Source organism: Anolis sagrei, chromosome 4, assembly GCF_037176765.1.
Source record: "Anolis sagrei isolate rAnoSag1 chromosome 4, rAnoSag1.mat, whole genome shotgun sequence".
Taxonomy (NCBI): domain Eukaryota; kingdom Metazoa; phylum Chordata; class Lepidosauria; order Squamata; family Dactyloidae; genus Anolis; species Anolis sagrei.
In genome coordinates this window covers 173,203,731-173,227,590 of record NC_090024.1, presented here as the reverse complement: position 1 = coordinate 173,227,590, position 23,860 = coordinate 173,203,731, and the positions used below count along the sequence as shown (strand labels likewise).

At 39.4% G+C, this 23,860-nt stretch overlaps 1 protein-coding gene across 3 annotated transcripts in view; it reads right to left on the bottom strand.

The window, feature by feature from the left end:
• The window catches only part of LRP8 (LDL receptor related protein 8), a 241,602-nt gene that overhangs the window by 75,983 nt on the left and 141,759 nt on the right, over nt 1–23,860 (bottom strand). For all 3 annotated transcript variants that reach the window (XM_060773528.2, XM_067467879.1, XM_060773529.2), the window contains exon 3: nt 21,005–21,127. In XM_060773528.2, coding sequence (XP_060629511.2) covers nt 21,005–21,127 — 123 coding nt within the window. The remainder of the gene's footprint in view (nt 1–21,004; nt 21,128–23,860) is intronic.

The window sequence follows — 23,860 nt, the reverse complement described above, 5'->3', positions numbered from 1 at the left end:
TCTTGCAGGGTTGTTGTAGGCTTTTCGGGATGTATGATTGTGTTCTAGAAGCATTCTCTCCTAATGTTTTGCCTGCATCTGTGGCAGGAATCCTCAGAGGTTTTGAGGTCTGTTAGAAACTAGGAAAATTGGGTAATATATAAACCCCGTTTCCAACAGACCTCACAACCTCTGAGGATGCCTGCAACAGATGCAGGTGAAACATCAGGAGATAATACTTCTACAACACGGCCATACAGCCCGAAAAACCTACAACAGCCCAGTGATTCCGGCCATGAAAGCCTTCCACAGAACATTTCTTCTTATAGTTCATCATACACTCTGATATATACAGACAATTGGTTCAAATGCAGCCTTCTTCCAAATGGTTTGCACAGATCACTTCTCCAAAAATGAGTAAAAAGTAGCCCTGGCAACAAACAATATAGTTCAAAAGTACACAAGTAGATAATTTCACACCATCCTACTCAAACTACAAACATCTTAACTACAGCTGCACCACAGCATAAAAATTATGATATGTAGTCAATTTCATCAGATATTCTCCTGTTGTTTCAGTCATTTCTGGCTCTGCAGTCTTAAAATCAACACAAGCACGAATTTTTCTACAGGGCGTTGTGGCTGGAAGGCTCATTACTTTTTTATTGCTTCAAATTTACTTGACACTCTTTGATTTACACAAATTGGTAGCTTCACAGACTTCATCTGTCCCATGTGAAATTGTAGAAAGTAGAAATTTAGTGAATAATTAGCTATGTCAGCAAGCTAGGCAAGTTTGACGTTTAGAAAGAAGTGCCTTCCTCATAATATTTGCTGAGATACAAAATCCCATCAGGAGATATGGATTTAGAGGAAACAGTAAGTGGCTAGGTCAAAGGGTAATCAGTTGTAATTAATTAGTGTTACTCACTATTAGTTAATATGGAATACCAGTGAATTATTTTAAAGTAGCTCATGGGATAGGCATGTGTGGCTGAAGCTCAAACTGCAAACAATATTTTTGCATCTATGTCCATTTTGCCTTTCCACTGTTAAGCTTTCAACATGAAATAAGTCAGCAATATATTAAGAGACAGAAGTCATTAAAACATGGTTAAAATAGTACTGCAGATTGAAGGAAAAATAAAAAAAAAACCAAAACCAAAACCGAACACCAAGAACAAAAACCCAAACTAAAATACCACCACTAAAACAATTTTGAATTTTTGTAATTACAAAGTGCTGGATGCGAAAGTTGGATAACGGAGAAGAAAATCAACTATTTTGAAACATGTTGTCACAAAAAGGTTGTGCAGATCTCATGGACTTTTGAAAAGACAAATGAATAGTCCTCCTCCACCACCTCCTTCAGCCATGGCAGTTGAAGTGGTGTCAAACTGCACTAATTTTACAGTGCAGAACCAGCCTTAAACCATATAAAGCAGGGGTCCTCAAACTTTTTAAACAAAGGGCCAGATCACAGTCCTTCAAACTGTTGGAGGGCTGGATTATAATTTGAAAAAAACATGAATGAATTCCTATGCACACTGCACATGTCTTATTTGTAGTGCAAAAGACACTTAAAAACAATAGAATAATTAAAATGAAGAACAATTTTAACAAATATAAACTTATTAGCATTTCAATGGGAAGTGTGGGCCTGCTTTTGCCTGATGAGATAGAATTGTTGTTGTTGTTGTTGTTGTGTGCTTTCAAGTCATTTCAGACTTAGGTTGACACTGAGCGAGGGCCAGGTAAATGACCTTGGAGGGCCACATCTGGCCCCCGGGCCTTAGTTTGAGGACCCCTGATATAAAGCTTGAACTCTCACAGGCAGTGAATATGACTAAACTGTCATACTTTAGACATATAATGAGATGAAGTGACTTACTGGAAAAGACAATTATGATTGGTAAAGTGGAGAGCAGAAAGTGGAAGACTGCATTACTCATTGATCAATTCAATCAAGGAGGCCACAGTGCTCAATTTGCAAGATCTGAGTAGGGCAGCTGACCAGGGATCTCAGAGTCTCACATTCATAACTTCATCATAAGTTGATACTGATATCACAGTTAATACTAACAACAAGATTAGCATCATGCAAATGCTTCTGGAGAGGTTTTCCACTGCACAGAAATGCTCCATCTTGACCTACATAAAGTTTGTAACCAGGAATGTTCAGAATATGTCCTCACAAACTCTGCTTAAAGAATGGTCAAATTAAAAATGTATCAAAAAGTCACCCACTGATGAAAGAAAGAAAGAAAGAAAGAAAGAAACAAATAACTTAAGTAGAATTACATGACCACCTCACATATGTTACATCATAGGAACATGCTCAAATTTTCAGTCATATTTGATGCTCTCACAAAAAGAACATTGCCCCTGGGTATTTCCTTTACATTCTGGCAGGTTTAATGTTGGATTTTCATGCTTTTGTTCTATAAAGTTTAGACCCATAAGCTTCACAGTCTAAGGCTTTTAAGCGCTCAGTCAAACCTGCCTTCAGGGATCGCCCAAGGAATTAAAACAACAAGACGTCGGTAGCCCGAGGTAGACTTTGAACTAGAGGTTGAACTTAATTGTTTGGGAAATGTTGGGGATACTTGGAGGTAATTATTAAAGCCAAAGAGCTGCCTGACTGAAGTATGCTTTTGAGTAAGTCAAGTATATTGGGAATGTGGCTTAGAGGAGCTCAAATGATCAAAGAAAGTATCACGTGGAGAAGGGTTGAGGAATTCCTCAATCAGCTAATTGACTTAAGTGATAGTTTGAGGACAAAGACAAGCCTCTTAATACAAAAAACAGTTAACAAACATAAAAATGATATTACCATAACTGATATGGTAATTGCAGTACTCCTATGAGTGGAGTTTCCTCCCACCCTGAGGGTATCTCTGCACACTGTGTACATGATTTCATTCTTCTGTTCCTAAACTAAACAGTTCCCATTTGCTGTACATATTTGCATCCATCCTCTTAATAATTTAGTGCCACATACATGCAGCTGCATTAATCTCTGGAACTTGCAAAGCAGGTTAGCTTGAAAGTCAATAACTGGCCTAAGATGACAACATACATGTCATTCCTAATTAAAGATCTGAACTGAAGTCTCTGTGATTTGGGTTCTACACTCAACCAACACGCCGTACAAGGGCAATGTTCAAATTCGCTGACATTTAAGAAACTTTATAAGCTACTATACATATCTTACACAAAGTGCATTACTTTCACTTCACTCATATTATTATGGACAAAGAGGTGGCAACTAAATTCTTTTGACCTGCCACAGATTCATTTGAGACTCCTACATCTTTCTCAAGAGGAAAGAGGAAAAACTGTTCCTTTAGAGCCAAATTATTCACTTCCATTGCTGGCTTGCTAGAATGACAATGGCCAAACATGAAGCAATGAAGATGCCCTCCGATTCTCAGGAAAAAGAGCACAATGTAACCAATAAAAATAAAAATAAAAATGAGCTACTGGCGGCAGAACCTTATTAGCTAGGAGTAGAATATTATCTACAGATCCAAACTATCAAAATGTATCAAATAACTTCTGCATTGGGCCCCCTGGTGGCGCAGCAGGTTAAACCGCTGAGCTGCTCAATTTGATGACCAAAAGGTTGACGGTTTGAATCCAGGGAGCAGGGTGAGCTCCCACTGTTAGGCCCAACTTCTGCCAACCTAGCAAGTTGAAAACACGCAAATGTGAATAGATCAATAGGTACCGCTTTGGCAGGAAGGTAATGGCACTCCATGCAATCATGCTGGCCACATGACCTTGGAGGTGTCTAGGCTCAACACTAGCTCTTCGGCTTAGAAATGGAGATGAGCACCAACCCCCAGAATTGGACATGACTGGACTTAATGTCAGGGGAAACCTTTACCTTTACCTTCTGCATTTTATAGCAGGAGAACGCGTGTGCTCAGAATGTTTTTCCAATTCCTGTAAAAATTTCTTCAGATGGATTTGGTACCTTTTGGAAACAAGCTCCACAATTAGAGATAGTGAAGTGACAGCTGCAGGAGTCTTCCACAGATGGAACATCTGACAGTCTTCCTTAGTTGGAAAGACCTCTTCCATCGGGGGAAATCACTGGATCTAATTTGTTGCGTTGGATGCCATTATTCTCCTCAATGAAAGGAGTTCTTTCAACTGAGGGAATTGTCAAGAAGAATAGAACTGTTGGGTAAATCCAGTAGTTTCTCCTAATTTTACTGACTGAATGGGTATGTTAATGTTACTGCCAGAATAAATATAAATGCTTAAACAAGAGCATATAAAAGGTTTCTAGCAGACAAATAACAAGCAGTACTGCATTTCTCATGCTTCGGTTCATGCAAGCTCTTATAGATAGAAAAAACACATCTGGATTTTTTTTACACACACCTCCCCCTGGCAATACAAATTCAAACCGCTAAATAGGACATCTATGAACAAAAGGCATATTCTGCATGTGGAAATGCATCTTGAGATTGAACCCTATGTCACTGTCCAGAGAGGTAGAGGCAAATATTTTATTTGGAAATAGATGCAGCAAACAAGGATGGAACTGGAGAAGAAGTTTTGGAACACAAATGCATATTTTTAGCATATTTGGATGAAAAAAAAGATATATAAGTTGGATTACAGGGGGTTGACTCTGTCAGTATATTTATACCCAAAAGGTGAACAGACACAAATTACTACTGAAACTGGAAAAAAATAAACTAGTACCTGTGAAATTCATCATGAATATTCATGAAATTAATTGCATAACCTTCCATTTCTGCCATTGTTTTGATATTCATAAATGACACAGCTGCCTTAGAGTTTATAAGTAATATCCATTCAGCTGGTTCTAAATATAATAATTAATTGTGGCCTTTAAAGAATCTAAGCTGCACATTTCATCAAATTCTCCTTTTTATTAAAAGAGGGGGGGGGGGCTTAGCCCAATGGAAGAACTCATGTTGGAGTTCCACTTCTCCTGAATTTATGTTTCCCTAACAGTGATCTCATTGCTCTTTGGTATTCATGATGAGCAGTCAGTCTTTCTTCCAACTTTGAAACTGCAGAAGGATGTGGAGACAGTCTAGGACAGCATTTATCAACCTGGGGGTCAGGATCCCTGGGGGGGGGGTCATGAGGGGGTGTCAGAGGGGTCACCAAAGAGCATCGGAAAATACAGTATTATCCATTGGTCATGGGGGTTCTGTGTGGGAAGTTTGACCCAATTATATTGTTGGTGGGGTTCAGAATGCTCTTTGATTGTAGGTGAACTACAAATCCCAGCAACTACAATTCCCAAATTCCAATGCCTATTTTCCCCAAACCCCACCACTGTTCACATTTGGGCATATTGAGTATTAATGCGAAGTTTGGTCCAGATCCATCATTATTTGAATCTACGGCATTCCCTGGAAGTGGGTGAACTCCAAAACTCAAGATCAATGCACACCAAACTGTTGTTTGTGAGAACTCTGTGTGCCGAGTTTGGTTCAATTCCATCATTGGTGGAGTTCAGAATGCTCTCTGATTGTAGGCTAACTATAAATCCCAGCAACTACAACTCTCAAATAACAAAATAACCCCCCCCCCCAACCCCACCAGTTGTCAAATTGTGCCAAATTTGGTCCAATGAATGACACTACATCATGCATATAAGATATTTACATTTATGATTTATAATGTTAAACAGTAGCAAGATTACAGTTACAAAGTAGTAACGAAAATAGTGTTATGGTTGAGGGTCACCACAACATGAGGAACTGTATTAACCACTGCTCTAGGAAGTTCCTGATCTCCGTCACTGCTCCAAAGTTTGCTAGATATTACTCAGCAATGCTAAGTTGTTCAAAGAGCCTTCACCAGGCAATGCCATAACAGTAATTTTCCCATCAATTTCTACTCCAAAGCATGAAAAATAAGTTGGATGATATCTAGATGGGTCTGCGATTTGATGGGACATCCTGAGATCTTTCAAGCAGTGGTGCCAAAATCAACATTTCCTGTTTTTCTCCTTGTAATGTGCTGGGCATAGGAGGGCTTGCCCAGACAGGGACCTTAATGAGGTTGTTGGGTTGGTTATTAATGAAAGATGGTTCAGCAGCAGGTTACAAATCCCAATGTTTTGTTCATACAAAGGAATAAATGCTATGGGTGAAGAAGACCAGAATATCCCTTTTAACCCAAGAACATTATCTATTTCGACAGATAATTATTTACACATAGAGACATATTTCTTCCACACACAGCACTGCTGCTGTATATATACATGTGACTCAACATGAAATGATACCGGCTTATATACTTGTAAGGATTGGCTCAACTTGTGAGATTCATTTACAGACAATGGTATATTTGTAGCTCTGCACACCACTCAAATTTGCTACTGAGCCAAGATCATTTCCCCCTTTCCTTTCATGATAATATTTGTAAGTGAACCCCACACAGCACCGGTTTACTACCTGGCAAGGCATGAAAGGGATGCTTGTAATTATTTTTGATTCCTCTTCCATCCTGTCCTCCCTCATCTAACAGACATCGTGAAATGAATAACTCAAAATGAGGTTAAACAATGAGAAGAAAACTGGCTTGACAGCAGTTTCAATAGCTGCAGAGTGCCTTGAAGGCTGGGTAGAAGTATAAATGTTCCTGCATCCTCTCTAAGTGCATTACATACTAAAGCAGCTTATTTTAATCAAAGTTATCATGCCAAAAGAAGAAACATCCAGAGCACATTTAAATAATAATACCCATTTATATTTTATCCCTTCGTTCAGATTGCAACAGCCCTTGATCCACTTATGTCAAAAGAACTATGACAGGCTGGAATAATCCATACATGCTGAGTACTGCTGGACATTTACTTGAGTGTGGTTTATATGAGGAAATGGACCACAGTCACATGATGGAAAACAACTGCTGATTAGTTTTCCAATGACATTTGATACCTGTTAAGTCTATTAAAGGGAAAATAAAATCCAGGGAACTATAACCAAATAAAGGAGAGAGATAAAGACAACCATATCTAACAAAAAAGACATTTTATATTTTGAAATAAATAAATCAGCACAATGTAATAGAGGTTGCATGATGAAATACCACTTCTTTTCTCACTGGACATCTACAGAAAAAATATTTTTTTCTGCTGTGTTGTATTAAAGCTTTCCGAATAACACAGCAACATTCTCAGTGTCATTATGGCTGTATATCTGATTGTGGGAAAATGTTTCATTTCAAAGAATTAACAATCTATCTTTATATAGATTAGACTCAGAACAAAAAGTTACAATACAAAATGTCCCAAACTAATTACAAGTGATTATCTTCTTTTTAATGTGCTTCTTACAGTGCATCTACACTGTAGAATCAATGCAGTCTGACACTGATTTAACTATCATTGTTCAATGCTATAGAACCCAGGGATTTGTAGTTCGCAGCACTGAAGAATGTGTAAAACTACAGCTCACATTTTTTCTCATGTCAGGAGTGACTTGAGAAACTGCAAGTCACTTCTAGTGTGAGAGAATTGGATGTCTGCAAGGACATTGCCCAGGGGATGCCTGGCTGTTCTACCATCCTGTGGGAGGTTTCTCTCATGTACTCGCATGGGAAGCTGGAACTGACAGACAGGGGAGCTCAACCCGCTCCCCAGATTCGAACCACTGACCTTTTGGTCAGGAGTCCTGCCAGCACAAGGGTTTATCCCTTTGTGCCACTGGGGGCTCCTACAACTCACATGATTCCATAGTGGTGTGAAACGGCATTATTTCTACAGTGTAGATACATTCCACAACATAAGAACTTTTTTTCTTATATCAGGAGTGACTTGAGAAACTGCAAGTTGATTCTGGTGTGAGAGAATTGGCTGTCTGCATAAGAACATAGGAAGCTGCTTTAAAATGAATCAGACTATTGGCCCATATGCCTAATATTATCAACTTTGACAACTTCCCAGGGTTTATTTATTTATTTATTTGGAAGATTTCTATCCCGTCCTTCTCAACCTCTGAAGAGGGACTCAGGACAGTTACCAGCAGGCACTATTCAATGCCAATACAATATAATAACATAGCATAAAATACAATTAGCATAAATTAAAACAGTAATAAATATACATTATTACCTAGCCTGTGTGGAGATCAGTGATAGTAAGTATTTACATTATACTTATTGTAACATCCCAGTCATTTGTATTTCGAAACACAAGCTCCAAGAAATATCTGGCTGCCTTTTTCACATAACACAGGTGAAGCACAGAACAGTAGTCATCCTCAGAACTGGAAACCTTTTAGCTTGCATGCTGTAAAAAAGCTCAAAGCATGTCAAACATTTCTCAGTCTTTTCCCCATTTTTCTTCTTCTCAGCTCATGCCTTTCCCACAGGAATGACCTTGAAGCCGGGCATTGCCAGGTTTAAGTCTCAACTCCCATGCCATAAACAATCCATCATCAAAGCAGTAGATAATGGCATAGTCAAAAGCACTGCACCTCCAATCATTCTGACGTCAAATTCATGGCAGAATTTTGGCATCTTGACACTTATTTTATTTTTCATGAGGGATTTAATGTTGCTTAATGTAGCTACTGAAGAACTAAGGAGACAAAATTTTCCATTAAAAGAATTGTTTTGTAATGCCTTGTTTTCCTTTTCCAGCAGATATTAGGCAAATGGGTAAAGTGTGGCAACAACAAAAAATTGAGCCAGTGAATGCCATTATATTGCTTGCATTCTTTCCATTTTGAAAAGGACCTATATAATTTTCCGTTATCATTTTGATCACTTGGTTTGTCACATTTTTATGATGATTGCTCACTAGAGACTTTATTATAGATTCAGCTGCCTATGAATGCAAACTACTTTCCAAGCTCTTATCTTTGTTTGGATGGTAATATTGAGACTGATGTTTGATCTAATTTTGTATCTCCTGGTGCTTTCTGTGAGTTTTTGGTCTTCTCTTTTCAGTGGCATTGTATTTTTTTTAAAAGTAGATGTGTTCCTAGACATAATACCTTAAGCAAAAACGTGGTATAATAATAAAGAATTAGAAGATACACTACACTACAAAAAAGGTGAGGTGTTCAGCAAGTTTCAGGAAACTTTTTATCCAGAATTAACAATATGCATATCTGAAATGAAACAACCTATCAGGTAAGCTTTGCATAAATAGATTAAAACATTTGGATGTATTTAGAGACCACTAGAAGGCATATTTCAGAATGAATTTTATAGGATATTCTTAGGCAATGAATACTCAGAGGAGAGTTTGCCATTTCCTTCCTCTGAAATACAGTCTGCATCACATTGAATTCACTGACAGCTCTCATCCAAGTATTAACTAGGCCTGACCCAGCTGAGCTTCCAAGATCTGGTGCCTTGAGGGTATTTAGGAATGGCACAAATAGCAACCCGTAATATTCTGAATAATGGGAATCAAATTTGGAATTCTGCTCCACTAAAACAAACACAAGTCAGCATATGGTAACTTGTATAGTTCTCATACAGAGATGCTTTCTGACTGCTCTCATATTGTCAGTTTAAGAGCTGTTTCGCATACTCTACGGGGATATTTTTATTCCTGCAACTGTTCTCTTGTAAAGTTTGTTCTCTAGTAAACAAGATGTTTTATTTAAACCACCTGAGCTTCCATGGATAATAGAAAGGGAGTGTGAATTGCCATCCCCTACCAAGTAAACTAAGCAACCAAATATACTTGTTATATTTTTCGAGGATTGAAATATTGCTACCCTTATGCTGTTGACTTTTAATAAGGAAGAATATATTTATAGACCTTTTGTAATATTTATAAAAACTTCTGTTTCAGGAATATAGGTGTCTGCAATGCAAATGCAAGTGAACATAGGTCTCAAATGGAAATTCTTTTTAGCTTAGGACAGAAACCTGTTCCATTCCATCTGTTACTGCTGTCAGGAGAGGAGAAAATTTGACAAAATGAGGAAAATCCAGCTCTGAAACCAAGGAGATAAACATTGTCATAATGAATGTTCAGGAAAGGATTGAGTACTTATAGAATCATAGAATCAAAGAGTTGGAAGAGACCTCATGGGGCTTGGCAGTCCAACCCCCTGCCAAGAAGCAGGAATATTGCATTCAAATCACCCGACAGATGGCCATCCAGCCTCTGTTTAAAAGCTTCCAAAGAAGGAGCCTCCACCACACTCCGGGGCAGAGAGTTCTACTGCTGAACAGCTCTCACAGTCAGGAAGTTCTTCCTCGTGTTCAGATGGAATCTCCTTTCTTGTAGTTTGAAGCCATTGTTCTGCGTCCTAGTCTCCAAGGAAGCAGAAAACAAGCTTGCTCCCTCCTCCCTGTGGCTTCCTCTCACATATTTATACATGGCTATCATATCTCCTCTCAGCCTTCTTCCTGCATGTATGAAAAATGTACAGATAGTAGTATAAATATCTTTCATTCAGGAACAAGCAAGTCAAGTTTTTAATTTTTTGTGTGTGTGTCAGGAGTGATTTGAGAAACTGCAAGTTACCTCTGGTGTGAGAGAATTGGCAGTCTGCAAGTACATTGCCCAGGGGATGCTCAGATGTTTTGACATTTTACCATTTTTGTGGGAGGCTTCTCTCATGTCTCCACATGGGGAGCTGGAGCTGACAGTGGGAGCTCAACCCGATCTCCTTGGATTCAGTCCTGCTGGCAAAAGTGTTTACCCAATTGCACCACAGGGGCTCCTTTTTTTGTAGAAAAGACAGGATTATATGAACCAATAACGTCTATTAGAGTGTTGGGTGTGAACTCCTTCCAAGAAAATAATTTATTGCACCATTAATAACCAGGGGCCGATTAACACTGAACAGCTATAGCATTATTATTTTATTTTAACTGCTTTGGTTCCATTATTTGGAACCAACACTTTCCCCTATGCTCTCTATCCCAGGATTCATAGGGTAGAACCATTGCAGTTAAAGTAAAATAATAATACTAAATATATGTAGTGTGAATGGATCCCTGGTTTGAGCACATTTCCTTTTTTTTGGATCCTGGAAGCTGTGTGTGAGAGAAATGGATTTAGTATGGTGTGCATGAGTTAGGAGTGAAGAATATTATTGCTGTGAGGAGCTAAACGCTTTCTTGGCTAATAATAATAAGAATAAGAAATAATTTTATTTCATACCCACTTCTCCTCATAGTCAAAACACATAATCATCTTAAACATTCTATAAAATACACATATTAAAACATATTTCTACAAAATAAACAGAACAAAGATTAAACACAAGGCACAAGCTTAAAATTTGTGATTAAAACTGGCTGGGTGGATCTGCCGTAAGAGCTAGGTCTTCAAATGTATTTTAAATTCAGACAGCTCATTTATACATGGTAGCTTCTAGGGGCTTGTGGACAGCTTCCATATATGATAATGTAGACAGATATACGCTTATATTTCACATTATATGCAACATCTTGCAACCATTATTTTTAACCAGATGGATGATCATTGCAGAATGAAACATGCTATTTCAGGACCATGGACAGCCCCCTAGAGAAGTTGCTGTTTCAATTGCTGTACGCAGTTTCATTTTCAGGCTCAAATGCTGGTATTTCATAATTCTTTGAGCAGGCATCCTCAAACTGTGGCCCTCCAGCTGTTTCAGCCTCCAACTCCCAGAATTCCTGGCCACTGAACAAGCTGGCAAAGGCTTCTGGGAGTTGGAGGCCAAAACAGCTGGAGGGCCACAGTTTGAGGATGCCTGTCTTTGAGGATTGTAACATTGTTCCACCCCCCTTCCTTTCATGTACACATTTCACTCACAAATCAAAGATAACTGTAAATATATAAAATCACTATATTTGAGAATAAGCATGTTAATAACAACAAACGTCCATAACAGCTTGTTATAGTATCTAAATAGGATTTTGCAAGTGTCTGGGTATATAATAATAATAATAATAATAATAATAATAATAATAATAATAATTAGTTTATTATATAAGTATTTTATATGGAACATAAGTGAGAGATTGCATTTCAGATTGTGTTCCATGAATTTTTAGATCACAGTTATTTTGATATAAACCAATATATTTTTCTTTGCATAAAATGAATTTATATTACCATAATTGTTATACTGCATTTCTAAACAAACAATGTAAACTGGTGACACCCAGCAGATGTAGAGAAAAGAGATACCAAATCTCAGGAAGCTGACCAAAGATGATTTTATTTTTCTATTAAGATAAAGGTTTCCAGCTCTGAGGGGTGGTGCTCATCTCCATTTCTAAGCCAAAGAGCCGACGTTGTCCGTATACACCTCCTAGGTCATGTAGCCAGCATGACTGAATGGAGCACCATTACCTTCCCACCAAAGTGGTCCCTGTACTCACATTTATATGTTTTCAAACTACTAGGTTGGCAGAAGCTGGGGCTAACAACTGGAGCACACCCTATCCATGGATTCGAACTGCTGACCTTCTGATAAGCAAGTTCTGCAGCTTAGCAGTTTAACCTGCTGTGCCACTGCAGCCCCTTTTTTCTATTTTTCTTTTAGCCCAACACATTTCAGCCTGTAATATTTAATGGTCTTCTTTGGGAGAACGCACCTTTAAAACCACCAGGATATATGCATGAAGTACAACAAGCAACTGTTTTGTGGAAACACTTTATGTTAAAACTGGCATGATTTCAGTCCTTGTACAAAAGCAGACAGTGGAAAAAATAACTTGGTGGTTAAAACTTTGCTCTGAATAATGTAAAGCCTCTTGTGTTTTTATTATACATTTTGACAGGACAATAAATAATAGTACATATTAATATCTTTATATTGTCTGTGAATTTCATTTGAAATACATAAATGCAAGATTCAATATAGTCATAAAGGTGATCCCATCAAGCCTTTTATTGTTGTCTTTGTTTATTAAACATAAAATTCATTAAAGTAATAATGCAAGAATGTACATGTCCGCTTCTCTCTCAGCCTTGGAGGAAGACAAAGGCAAACTCGGTCTGAACAAATCTTGTGAAGCAAACTGTATGATAACTTTGGCATAGAGTTCCCAAGAGTCAGAAATGACTTGAAGACACACAACAAACAAAGCTAGTACAGTTATGTTGCCTTATACACCTGCACAAATGATTACATGACATGACAGTTGAACAAAACAACTAACAATATATCCATGTGCACATCTGGTTGCAAAGTGCTTGTCAAAGACGACCCCAAATGGATGCACAAACTCTTGTGCATACACTTTGTATTACTACTTGTACAATAAAAAGTAGTTTTGCCACTGTACTGACTTTGAAAATGTCCTAGTACTGTCATAATGTGTTTCAGTCCAATTAGATACAGATCATTAACCATAAAGGAAAGGTCCAAAACTTTGTGTTAGAAGCAGGCTTTGGAAATCTTTTAAAATCCCAATTTCAATTCTCATTCTTGCCTGACTTCTTTTTTAAAAAGTCATTAATTGAGCTATCTAGCCTGCTACCACTGCTTGTTATATAGATTACCACTGTTTGCAACAAAAATTAGCAAAATCAGTATGTTACATGCAATGTGACAGTATGTTGGGGGTATTTTTTTATTTTTCTGCTGCAGGTCTTCTAATATTTTTACTATTTCTACTATCACTTTCTCTATTGTGCATGTCTAATAAGGTAGAAATTTGATGGGAAAGTATGCAGCTAACAATATTAGGTTGTTAAAGCATTTTGGTAGAAACCACTTGATTTTTTAAAAAAAAAAACACACACACAAATGGTGATGCCATTAAAATGCTCACTTTAGTTTCCCAGAAATCATAAGAGAATTCATCTGGGGATATACCAGTAAAGATTTCCTGAGAAATTGACCATCTTCCCTTGTGTCTGTTTTTTCTATGCCAAAGAAAGGTATCTGAGAGCACAAGTACATATACAACATGTCCCATTGTTCTGGGATGTCAAGAAAATAAGTCTGTTGAAGTGAATTTATTCTACTTAGGCAACAGTAAGGTTGTCAGATTCTGCATCCAACCATTCTGGATTTTCCCTCAAGCTGTTACTCAAGCATACATATAATGTGTCAAGACAAATGCAGGCAAGAAACCCTAAACAGATCTGTATGCATTTGGTAATACGTTGGTGAATTTAAAGCCCAGAAAAATCACCTGTTATTTTATTAAAAGAGATTGCTAGTCATTATGTTTATGAATGAACATGTGAAAATATATTGTTTCAAAACCCACACCAATTTGCTTGAAGCTCAGTGGTGTCAATTGTCCAGAATGAGCCCCAGGACAAAGGAGAAACCCTTCCAAAACTGAACCCAGGTATGAAAGCATAATTATAGCCAATAGTCAGGTAACTGGAAAGCTCAGCCTTTCTTCTAGTGATGAGCAATGTTGTTTACAGGAAGAGGTCAGATGAACTCATTGTGGACCTCACCGTGAACTGTGCCGTCTAAACATAGCTGCTTCAGGCTAGAGAGATTTACAGGGGAAGGAAACTGCTTAGTTAATTTAAACCCAGCCAATGGGATAGTGGTGTTGCATTAATAAGAAGGCTCTGACTGAAAAGGAGACAGACTGGCACAAAACCATATAAATATGTTAATGTCACTGCAGAGATGATTGCTTTGGTAGTACATATGGCTGCTAAAAAGAAAGCTTTGTTGAAAATGTATGTGCATCTTTCTTAATTAGGGAGGAATGCAGAATTGACCCATAGCCTTTAAAAATAAAGAGGGGGAGAAAGCTAGATAATTTTTATATTCCTCTCTCCATTGCACACTAATGAAAACAAGCACACTATTGTCCTTTTGCTGTCACTTACCAAGAGAGGTGCCCATGTGGTGTTGTGCCTTATAATTCAAAGTATGGTCTGCAGATCAGCTTAGACAAATTGTTATGCACTTGTAGACCTAATGGAAAAGTCTGGAATGGAAGGCACCTGCTTCACTCTATTCTGGATATTTTAAATAGAAGTCTAACATACAACTCTAATGAGTAGAACAAAATGTTAGTAGTCTTCTGATGTCACAACAACATTGTGACCTTTTATTTATTTCTGGAATCAGCATAGCCTTTCTGTCTAAAGTTCTCTGTGTTGCAGCCAACATCTGCATGCTAACTGGATAAGCATCTGCCCACCCAATCAATTCCTGCTGTTTTCTAACTGCTGTATAGTCTGGACAACCGATAATGAAACATGAAGAATGCTTTTCACTTCTGCTACTTCAACCACTACTATTCACAGGTCCCTCTTACTACCTTTTCTTTCAACTAGATCCCTATGAAGATTAAGTATCTTCAGCTATCTCTACTACCAATCCCAAATGGCACAACAAGGTATCAGCAAAGGTGCCCCATTTTAGAACGCTTCTATATTGCCTGATTTCGGTGTTCATAAAATTTTCATAGAGGTACTTGGAAATTTTGGTGAGAACTTGGGCATTTTCCTTTTAAGGCAACAGGACCTACAACTGCTCAGCAAATATGGTCCATGGCCTGCAATCTGGAGAGCTTTAATTCCCAAAAGCCAACTCTTCTAAGCAATGCATGAATCTGCCATAGTTATTACAAGCTCTTATTATTTTTCACATTTTAAAAATATATGGATCTTTATTTATACCCTAAGCAAAACATGTACTACGCCAATAGTTCTTCTAAGCTCTTCCCCTCAAACAAGTTTCCTCAGACTAATCATATTCAAATACACGCTTGTTCTTGTTTATTACTAACTAGCTTGGGGACCCGGCGTTGCCCGGGTTATTAGAGAAAGTGGGTAATGGTGGTTCTGTATGCCAAGTTTGGTCTTTATTGGTCTTTGGATAACGGCTGCATTATTTTCAGGAAGTGAGTGAAGGTACTTGAAGTCCCATCATCCATGGCCCATCCTCCTACAAACAGCAGCAGGATATAGAGTGGGTCATGGGGGCTCTGTGTGCCAAGTTTGGTCTTTATCAGTCATTAGATGAGGGTGGCAGTGGTGTCAGTAAGTGAGTGAAGGTACTGCAAGTCCCATCATCCAAAGTCCATCCCCTTTCAAACTGCAGCAGGATGTAGAGTGGATCATGGGGGCTCTGTGTGCCAAGTGTGGTCTTGATTGGTCATTAGAAGAGGGTTGCAGCAATCTTTGGAAGGGAGTGGAGGTACTTGAAGTCCCATCATCCATGGTCTGTCCTCCTCCAAACTGCAGCAGGATGTAGAGTGGGTCATTGGAGCTCCATGTGCCAAGTTTAGTCTTGATTAGTCATTGGCGAGGGTCTCAGTGGTCTCAGGAAGTGAGCAAAGGTACTGCAAGTCCCATCATCCATCTCCAAAGTTTTCCAAATAACACCAGGACGTAAAGTGGGTCATGAGAGGTCTATGTGCCAAGTTTGGTCTTGATCCGTCATTGGATGAGGTTTGCAGAGGTCTCAGAATGTGAGTGGTGGTACTGCAAGTCCCATCATCCATGGTTCATACTCCTCCAAACTGCAGTAGGATGTAGAGTGGGTGATGGGGGCTCTGTGTGCCTATTTCGGTCTGTATTGGGAGTGTTCTGACCCAGCCCCCGGCCTTTCCTTTCCTCTCTTTGTCATCTCGGAATCTTGGTTTCGAGGCTGGCCAGTCAGAGACCATATGCAAATTTCCTTCTGTCATGCCCCGTTTCTGCCATGAACCCTCTTCTCCACCAGGGGCTCCTATTGAAGCTGGCCAATCAGAGACCATATGCAAATAGCACCACAGCGGCAGCCAATCAGAACGCTGCCACATACACCTTCCGCCCTCCGCCCTTCCTCTGTCCGATACAAACACTTTCTTTTATCTATATATATAAATCTGTTAGGTTGGTTCAACCGGACAGCAACCCCCCAACGAAACTGTACCAAAATTGCCATGCCCATAACACAGCCCACAAGGTACAAACATATCTACTCAAAATGAAAAACAACACAACAACACACTCACAAAACGGCAAAACAACAAAACTCAAAAAACCCAACGAAACTTAACCAAAATTGCCATGCCCATAACACAACCCACAAGGTACAAACATATCTACTCAAAATGAAAAACAACACAACACACTCACAAAACAGCAAAACAACAAAACTCAAAAAAACCCCAACGAAACTTAACCAAAATTGCCATGCCCATAACACAACCCACAAAGTACAAACATATCTACTCAAAATGAAAAACAACACAACAACACACTCACAAAACGGTAAAACAAAAAAAAACTCAAAAAAACCCAACGAAACTTAACCAAAATTGCCATGCCCATAACACAACCCACAAGGTACAAACGTATCTACTCAAAATGAAAAACAACACAACACACTCACAAAACGGCAAAACAACAAAACTCAAAAAAAAACCCAATGAAACTTAACCAAAATTGCCATGCCCATAACACAACCCACAAGGTACAAACATATCTACTCAAAATGAAAAACAACACAACACACTCACAAAATGGCAAAACAACAAAACTCACAAACCCCCCAACGAAACTTAACCAAAATTCCCATGCCCATAACACAACCCATAAGGTACAAACATATCTACTCAAAATGAAAACAACACAACAACACACTCACAAAACGGCAAAACAACTGAGCATGCGCATTGGTGCCCAGCCGCAAGTTCCCTGGCACGCGCACACAGTTCCCTCTGCGGAAGCCATGCCCACTCCAAGCCCCGCCGCGCCGCTTCCCGCACACACACCCCCTGCCGCACGCACACACACAACCCCACGCTCCATCACTCCCCCCACCGCCACACACACACGCGCAACCCCACTCCCCCCCGCTGCCACACACACACACACGCAACCCCACGCTCCATCACTCCCCCCACCGCCACACACACACACGCACAACCCCACTCCCCCCCGCTGCCGCACACACACACGCAACCCCACGCTCCATCACTCCCCCCGCTGCCGCACACACACACACAACCTCATGCTCCATCACTCGCCTGCCCCAATCCTACCTCCTTTTACTTCACGCCACCTCCAAAACCCACCCCGCCCTTCCCACCCTGTCAAAATCCAGGAAAGACAGGAAGGAAGGAAAGAAGGAAGAAAGAGAAAGGGAGATAAAGAAAAGGGGGAAGGAAAGTTAGAGAAAGAAGGAAGAAGAAAAGGAAAGAAAAGGAAAGATGGAAGGAAAGAAAAGAGAGACAGCAGAAGCGAAAGAAAAAGGGGGAAGGAAGGAAAGAGGTAGAGAAGGAAGAAATGAGAGACAGAGGGAGGGAAAGAAAAAGGGGGAAGGAAGGAAGGAAGGAGAGAAGGAAAGAAAAAAGGGAATGAAGGAAGGAAAGAGGGAGTGAAGGAAGGGGGAAGATGTAGAGAAAGAGGGAGGGAAGGAAAGAAGGAAAGAGAGAAGGAAGAAAAGAGACCAGAAGAGAAAGAAAAAGGGGGAAGGAAGGAAGGAGAGAAGGAAAGAAAAAAAGGGAATGAAGGAAGGAAAGAGGGAGTGAAGGAAGGGCGAAGATGTAGAGAAAGAGGGAGGGAAGGAAAGAAGGAAAGAGAGAAGGAAGAAAAGAGACCAGAAGAGAAAGAAAAAGGGGGAAGGAAGGAAAGAGATAGAGAAGGAAGAGGAGAAGGAAAGATGGGAGGGAAGGAAGGAAGGAGGGAATGAAGGAAGGAAAGAGGGAAGGTTGGCCACAGCAACGCGTGGCGGGTAAAGGTTGTTATTTCTATTATTATTATGATGCTATTATTCCTATGAGACCCTTTTAGGGGGAATGGGAGAGGTGTCAGGTCCCAGAGGCAATGCATTGCATTATTATTATTGTTATGATGGTGGTGAAATAAAAGGAAATAAAAAGTGAAAGAAGGAAGCAAACAGGGAGGGAAGAAAGGCAAAGGAAGAAAGGGGGAGGGAATGAAGGAAAGAGAAAAGGATGAAACCAAGTAGTGAAAGAAGGAAAGAAAGAAAGAGGTAGAGAAGGAAGAAAGGAGAGAAAGGGGGAGGAAAAGGGGGAAGGAATAGGTAGGTACCTCTCTTTCATAATAGTCCAGATATCTACCTCAACTTTGATAAGTTTTACTATAGGCCACAGCAACGCTTGGCAGGGCACAGCTAGTTATATATATATATATAGATATAGATATTTAAGTTCATTTTTTCCTTGGGCTAAATCCTCACCTAGTCAGCATTGGTGGCCATTTAATAACTCTCCACTATTTCAGATCAATGGAAAATGAATGATGTGTCCCAAAGGATGAGAATAACAACACAGTAAAAGATAACAAAAGAAAAGCGGAGGCTTTCCTGACACTTACAACTATGTCACATGCGCAAATAAGTGTATCCTACAGAGAAAATTTGCAGCATTTGGCTTCTATGACTGCAAGCATTTTTCTACTTTTTGTGGAGGGGAGTCACTACCCTCCTTTCATTTTGCTACCCATTTTGAGCACAGTTTTATAAATGTCATGCTTTCCCTGAAAGATGTGAGCTGCAATGCAATTATAATATGAGATCAATATATTGATTTTATAAAGCACCCCATGGAAGCTAGGAGAGATGGATTCTTCTCAAGGTGTCACTGAAGCCATTGGGTCAGTAGAAAAATCACTGATTCTGACAGATTTACATCCTAGCTGGGAAATAATGCAATCTTTTCCTAGACATTGATATCTATATGCATGGAAGCAGTTGAGAGCCATCACCACTCTCCCAAATCTTTGGGTTCATAGGATCTAAAACCTGAGTTCTGGCAGACTTTTGGGTAGTTGTCTCAGGAAGATTTAAATCTGCATCTAATCAACTTTTGAGAACAACATCACCAGCTCCGAATCAGCATTTGAGAGCAAAATTACCAGCACTGATACATGAGTCAGTTTGTTTTTTAAAACATAAACACATGTCTGAATACAACCACTTCTAATTTGAATTCCAATGGGATTCTTACAAAAAATCTGTATCAGTATGTTTCTACACAGGGAAGAAAGAATTACAATACAATTCACTTGCATTGTGTATAGCCATTATTATAGGTATAGCAAGGCATCACAACACCAAATTACAGTAGGCTCATTTCCCAACAGACTCTGTTTCATTTCTGTAACACTCTGGCATAAATAACATGCTTGATGTCAAAGTAAACAAGATACCCAATATGTTTCCAAGCCCTAGGTTTACTGTTTCGACTTACAGCATTTTAGTAAAATAAATTCATTATTACCATTTTCATGGTATCAAAGATTCCCTTTTCTTTGTGCCATTCAATTTCCATTCTGCTAGATGATCTCTTGATCTGAGCTACTCTTTGAGTAGTTTCCCTCTAAAGTGAATTAATTTTCTCTGTTGCTTACAGAGATCAACCAAGCAAGTTTCCAAAGGTAAATGTTATTGCTTTGTATAAAGTGAGACAGAAGGATTGGGTTAGCTTATTGGCCCTCAAACTGAAGGTTTTTAAAAGAGTATCAGTAAATTTTCTAGTTGAAAGTGCTGTCAGTAATGTGGTGGCAGTAGATGTGTTTGTGTACATCTTTGTGTTATGTGTGTGTCAGCGAGAGAGAGAGCGAGAGAGAGAGAGCAGAAAGAAGAGAGAATCTGTTTATTTTGCTAGTCCCCTTTACAAATTATACATGTATACTTGAGTATACAAGTAAACCACATGTATACATGGGGCGGGGGAGGTTTAGATGCCAAAATTAGATTTTGAAATGACCCATAAATAGGTCAAGGATTGATGGTTCTCAAAAGCTTTCATGGCTGGCATCACAGCCCAGAAAACTCACAGCAACTCAGGTCAAGAATCATTTCACAGAAGGAGAAAGTACCATCTAGGGAGCCATTTGTCCTGGACAACATTGCCACCATTTCCATACCCAGACATTCAAAAAAGTCAGAAGTGGGGCCGCAGTAGAGAGAGTGCAGGGGGCCAGTGTTTCATTTAAGTTCTCCCAGAATGGATGAAGCTCTTGCCTTTCATCACTCTACTCACAGAAGTACAATGCTTACACTGATTTGTGAAGTTAGGTTTTGGGGTTAATTTTAAGAATGAAATTTCTAGACATACACAAATACATACAGCACTGCAAAATTAAATTACAGAGTCACTTAGCAGGCATACTTACTGCATGTTGCTTCAGATTCATCAGACCCATCTGGGCATTCATCTTCTCCATCACATTTCCACCTTGATGGAATGCAATGGCCATTGTTGCAGGTAAAATCAGTTTCTGCACAGGTCTTCTTGGCTGAAAGGAAAGAGAAAGATGATAAAAATACAGTTCAACAGGCCAGTTCTTTGTCTCTTTTTAAATTAAGCAAACCCTCCCCATATGGAGAAAACTAATTTCATATTACACCCCACTACCTTAATGATATATTGGCACTTCAGCAAAAGAGACTTGGCTTTACATTTGCCCACAGAGACCTCCCTGGCAAACCGGAGTTGATCAAGTAAGGCTGTTCATTCGTTCAGTCGTCTCCGACTCTTCGTGACCTCATGGACCAGCCTACGCCAGAGCTCCCTGTCGGCCGTTACCACCCCCAGCTCCCTCAAGGTCAGTCTAGTCACTTCAAGGATGCCATCCATCCATCTTGCCCTTGGTCGGCCCCTCTTCCTTTTGCCTTCCACTTTCCCCAGCATAATTGTCTTCTCTAGGCTTTCCTGTCTCCTCATGATGTGGCCAAAGTACTTCAACTTTGTCTCTAGTATCTTTCCCTCCAGTGAGCAGTCGGGCTTTATTTCCTGGAGGATGGACTGGTTGGATCTTCTCGCAGTCCAAGGCACTCTCAGCACTTTCCTCCAACACCACAGCTCAAAAGCATCGATCTTCCTTCGCTCAGCCTTCCGTAAGGTCCAGCTCTCACATCCGTAGGTGACTACAGGGAATACCATGGCTTTGACTAGGCGGATCTTTGTTGCCAGTCTGATGTCTCTACTCTTCATTATTTTATCGAGACTGGACATTGCTCTCCTCCCAAGAAGTAAGCGTCTTCTGATTTCCTGGCTACAGTCTGCATCTGCAGTAATCTTTGCGCCTAGAAATACAAAGTCTGTCACGGCCTCCACATTTTCTCCCTCTATTTTCCAGTTGTCAATCATTCTTGTTGCCATAATCTTGGTTTTTTTGACGTTTAGCTGCAACCCGGCTTTTGCGCTTTCTTCTTTCACCTTGATTAGAAGGCTCCTCAGCTCCTCCTCGCTTTCGGCCATCAGAGTGGTGTCATCTGCATATCTGAGGTTGTTAATGTTAATGTTAATCAAGTAAGGCTAACCTTCAAAACATCCATCCATCTGCTTCACCAATTTGTGGGCCCCACTTGTTACGTAGCTTCTTTTGGGAAACATTGGACATCATTTTTTTAAAGATAAGAACCTAAGAAGAGCCATGTTGGATCAGATCTATTTAGTAAAGCATTCTGTGGTCAAGCACTTGACAATGAGAAGCTCACAAGTTGGACACATTCTACAACAGCATTTTTTTCTTATGATCCTAAGCAAACGGTTTCGAGAGGTATGCTCACTTCAATACTGGGCGTAATGTAGTATATCCAGCATAGCCAGTAGCCACTGATAGAAGTATCCTGTACCAATCCTGTACAAATCTGCCCAATCTACCTTTTAAGCTGTCCAAGTTGGAAGTAATCTTTACTTCTTTTGGTATCAAGTACTTCCGTTTAACTCAGGCATGGGCAAACTTTGACCCTTCAGGTGTTTTGAACTTCAGCTCCCACAATACCTAACAGTCAGTAAGCTGACTGGGATTTCTGGGAGTTGTAGTCCAAAACACCTGGAGGGCCAAAGTTTGCCCATGCCTGATTTAACTGGACTGTTTGAAGAACTGCTTTTATTTGACTGTCCAAACCTCCCACCATTCAACCCCAACTTATGATACTACGTTCTAATATTTTGAAAGAATGAGAACAAATTTGCTCTCTTACAGTTTCATCACGCTAGGCATAATTTTATGCACCACAATTACATTTTCCCATTGTTGTTGTTGTTGTTGTTGTTGTTTTCCTATTTTCTATTTTTATGTTTAGTTCTTCTTAGTTTTCCATGCTTTAATTTGTCAAATCACCCAGATGAAACAATATTTGCATACAACACACATGGAAGTCGGCTTTTGGGCCCTCAGACTGAATGTTTTCCAAGGATATCAGTAAATATTTCAGTTCAAGGTGTTGTTAGTGTGTGGTTGGGTCAGAAACAGATACTGAAATTGGGTACAATTATACATCAGGATATCAGTATGATTTTGACAACATACAATATGATGTAAAATAGTTTAATTGTAGGGATGCAACCAAAAAAACCTGAGGAATTGTAAAAGAGAGTGCTGCGAGTTGTAAGAAATCCCTGGCTCTTTTAAAGAATTACACTTCCAGGATTATGAAGTAGTTTATGCTTGTAGGGCAAACTTGGCAGGTGAGAGTTTTGGTGAACATGAGCTTAATGTTAGCTAAAAATAGAGATTAAACCTTTCTATCCTGAGTGACAGGAGAGGATGACAACTCTTTCCAAAACCTCCCGCTAAACTTATTTCAGTAACATTGAAGAAACAGAAAGAAATACAGATGGCATGAAAACACACTGACAATGAATTTGTGATTTGGACCAATATTACTATTGTTACACCAAAATCAAATGACGAGCTGCAGAAGGAAGCTGTGTCAACAAATAGAAACACATGCAGGTGAATTTTAATTTTCTGATTAAATAGGCAGTTCATTTGTTGTGACATCTCACAAAGAAATGCTGTGGAGCGTCATCAAACAAAAGCATCATCTGCCCAGATAAGCATACCATGAGAAACAGAGTATATTTGTTTCCCTTGCACAAAAAATATGAATCACAAGTCTTTCCCAAAGTGTCCAAAGTGACTGCTACATACAGACATGAAGTGACTAGCTGAAGACAGATGAGTACAATGGCATGTATTTTGCATTGTCCCAAAGATTCGCTTTCCTGATTTTATTAT